This window comes from Panicum hallii, chromosome 3 (genome assembly GCF_002211085.1).
Source record: "Panicum hallii strain FIL2 chromosome 3, PHallii_v3.1, whole genome shotgun sequence".
NCBI classification, from domain to species: Eukaryota; Viridiplantae; Streptophyta; class Magnoliopsida; order Poales; family Poaceae; genus Panicum; species Panicum hallii.
In genome coordinates this window covers 56,528,291-56,531,084 of record NC_038044.1, presented here as the reverse complement: position 1 = coordinate 56,531,084, position 2,794 = coordinate 56,528,291, and the positions used below count along the sequence as shown (strand labels likewise).

The following is a 2,794-nucleotide window of genomic DNA, read 5'->3' as shown; positions in this document are numbered from 1 at the left end:
TTAGATCTTCTTGGGAGGCCTCTGATGGCCATGGCCTGCCCTGGGAGCCTTCTCAAGCAGCAGCAGCAGCCCGACATTGTTGCCGCACTGCCCAATGGGGTACCTGCCAACCACCATGGCGGCGAAGAACATCAGCACGAGCAGACAGTAGAATCGCGCGCAATCGAGGAACGAGAGAAGGAAGATCAACTCACTTGACGCGGGATGAGTTCCTTCGCCACCACATGATCGAAGTAACCCACTGGAAACGCAAGCGAATTAGCTTTTATTGCCAACAAAATTATGGTAGCTAAGCTAGGAAGTGACCCTAAAATAGTTCTGTTTCTTTTTCTTTTGCAAGGCAAACAGTAATGGTGGAAGAGGTTCCCTTATGTGGGATGCTGCAAATTCTGCTTTTTAGGTTTTTTTTTGCAAATATTTGGACCTTCCAGATGTAGTCCAATGGTTCAGTTGCTAATTCATATTCTAGAGTCATTTTATATGTTCTCCACTTAATAGATAATGTCATGAATATGAGGCTGCAACAAAATGGTTGTTTGGAAATAGCAATATCAACTGAACTAGTTCAATTACGAAAAGGTTACTTTATCATGCACTTACTCAAATTTTCTGAGTGACTTAACAATCTCTGTGCTCAACATTCAGGAGATGTAATACTATGAGTTGATAGAGATGTCAGCAATATTACCTTGGCCACCGCAGCAAAGAAGGTGGTCTGGCTCTTCACCACCTTCCTCTGCATAAGCACCGGCGGATGGCGTGGCGGGCGCACCGTGACGGTCATGGCCGGCTGCGTGTTGCCCCCTTTGTAGAAGCTGTGCTGCGGCATGGTGGGCGCCGGAACCGGCGGCGCGGCCTCCTTGCAGAGCTTCTGCGCGATCTCCTTGAGCAGCATGACCTGCGCCTTCTCGGCCCCCATGGAGATGATGGCCTGCCGCATAGACTCCCGGTCCGCCTCCAGCGCCTGCATCCGAGCGCTGAGCTTGCGCACCTCCTCGTCGTCCGCCCAGGGCATGGTGCCGCCGCCGCACTCGCTGACCAACGGCGTGGCACCGCCGTAGGAGCCCTCGGGCACCGCGAGCGGCGCGCCGTGGATGGCGTCGACGGTGTAGACCCGGTCGCTGGCGCCGCAGTCGTCGTCGTCGTCCGGGAAGCACTCGCCGTCGTAGAAGTCGAGGCTGTCGTCGGAGTAGGCGCGCGAGTGGCGCGGGAAGGTGGAGCCCGGCGCGACGCGGATGATGGGCGTGGTGGTGGCGGCGGCCACGGGCGTGGCGCCGCGCTCGAGGAGGTGGACGCGGTGGGCGAGGCGGCTGAGCTGGTCGTGCGGGGTCTCGAGCGCGTCCACCTCGGACGCGGTCCGCGGGTGGTCGATCATGCAGCGCAGCGGCGGGTAGTATCCGCCGGTGGACGGCTCGGGGGACGGCGAGGAGGGCGGGTGGCGCGGCGTGGCGGCGGAGGGGCGGCGCGGGGTGGAGGCCCCCGACGGCGCGGCGGCGCAGGGGTGGCGGGGCGTCGGGCGCGGCTCGCCCGCCTGGAGCGCCCGCACCGTGGCGTCGCGCTTGGCGAGCGCCTCCTCGAGCGCGGCGAGCTCGGCGGCGTCGTGGGCCATCTTCTCCTCGGCGTAGCGGCGGAACTGGCGCGCCTCCATCATGGCCTCGGCCTTCTCCCGCTGCAGGCGGAGGATCATGGTCATGGCCTCGCTGGCGGCCCCCGCCGCGGCGCCGCGCTCGGCGTCGAGCTCCGCCTGCAGGTCCCCGAGCGCGGCCTGCTGCCGCGCGAGCGCCTCCCGCAGCGCCGCGGCCTCGTCGCCGATCTCCACCCGCACCACCGCGGGGGGCGCCTCGGGCGGGGCGGCGGCCCTCCGCAGCAGCGGCGGCCTCGCGGGGGACGCGCTGGTCGCCGGCGGGGACGCGGCGGAGGTCGGGTGGCCGCAGAGGGGGCAGAGCGAGGGAGGGGGTTCGACGGCGCCGGCCATGGCTGTTGCGGGGGACGGCACGCGCGCATCAGCGGCGCCGGGAGGAGGCGCGCACGTGCTGGCCGGGTGGGGGAGGCATAGAAATCTGGTGGGCCCCGGGGAGGAGGGACGCGCGGGCGGGAGGAGTGCATTTTTGGACGGACGGTTGGCTGCTGTTTTTAGCCGATCTGGCTGGCTGGGTTAAAACCATGTGTTCAAAATGTCTTTTTTTGTTCTGCTTTGTGAGGGGAATTTGGGTTCTCTGAATTCAAATGTCCAACTTAAATTTTACTATGGCGAAACTAGAAACATGTAAATGGTAGGCTGGATATTCGACGGCAAGAATACAACGGATACCCGTACGAGCATTGCAATTTGAAAGTAGATTTATTTTCGATTTTTCTGCACGCTCAATTCAAATCATGTATATATCACAATTCTCTTCTTATATATGCAGAGACTGTAGGTAAATAACTAGGTATTGCATGAGTAGACATCGGTGAACAACATTTGCATGTGCATAAGTAGCCACAGCTTTTTGGTATAAACTTCAAATAAAGAACAAAGTGTTAAAGCTTCTGCTGTTGCCTTCTCGTTGAGGTCCTGTTTGGATCACTTAGGACTAAAGTTTAATCCGGACTAAATTTTAGTCCACGCCCGTTTGGATCCATAGAATAAATATTAGGTGGGAAACTATTTGAAACACAAACACAAATGGATGAAATTAAACTTTTAGTCCAAATTATGTGGGTTCTATGGACTGATGGACTAAATTTGAGTTGGAATAAAACTAAACTTTAGTCCAAAGTTTAGTCCACCATTTGGATCACTTAATGGAAT

At 57.9% G+C, this 2,794-nt stretch overlaps 1 protein-coding gene across 1 annotated transcript; it reads right to left on the bottom strand.

Annotated features, from left to right (window-relative positions):
- Positions 1-1,975, bottom strand: LOC112883860 (myosin-binding protein 7-like). The gene is made up of 3 exons (XM_025949115.1): positions 689-1,975; positions 195-241; positions 1-103 (listed from the first exon to the last, which is right to left on the bottom strand). The coding sequence occupies exons 1-3, from the start codon at positions 1,973-1,975 to the stop codon at positions 1-3; spliced, it is 1,437 nt and encodes a 478-aa protein (XP_025804900.1).
- Positions 1,976-2,794: the final 819 nt, after the last annotated feature.

Coding starts and splice junctions, on each gene's coding strand:
- LOC112883860 (XM_025949115.1), bottom strand. CDS start 1,975: ATGGCCGGCGCCGTCGAACCCCCTCCCTCGCTCTGCCCCCTCTGCGGC. Junction 242..688: donor TCTTTGCTGCGGTGGCCAAG/GTAATATTGCTG, acceptor TTGCGTTTCCAG/TGGGTTACTTCGATCATGTG. Junction 104..194: donor AGGAACTCATCCCGCGTCAA/GTGAGTTGATCT, acceptor GGTGGTTGGCAG/GTACCCCATTGGGCAGTGCG.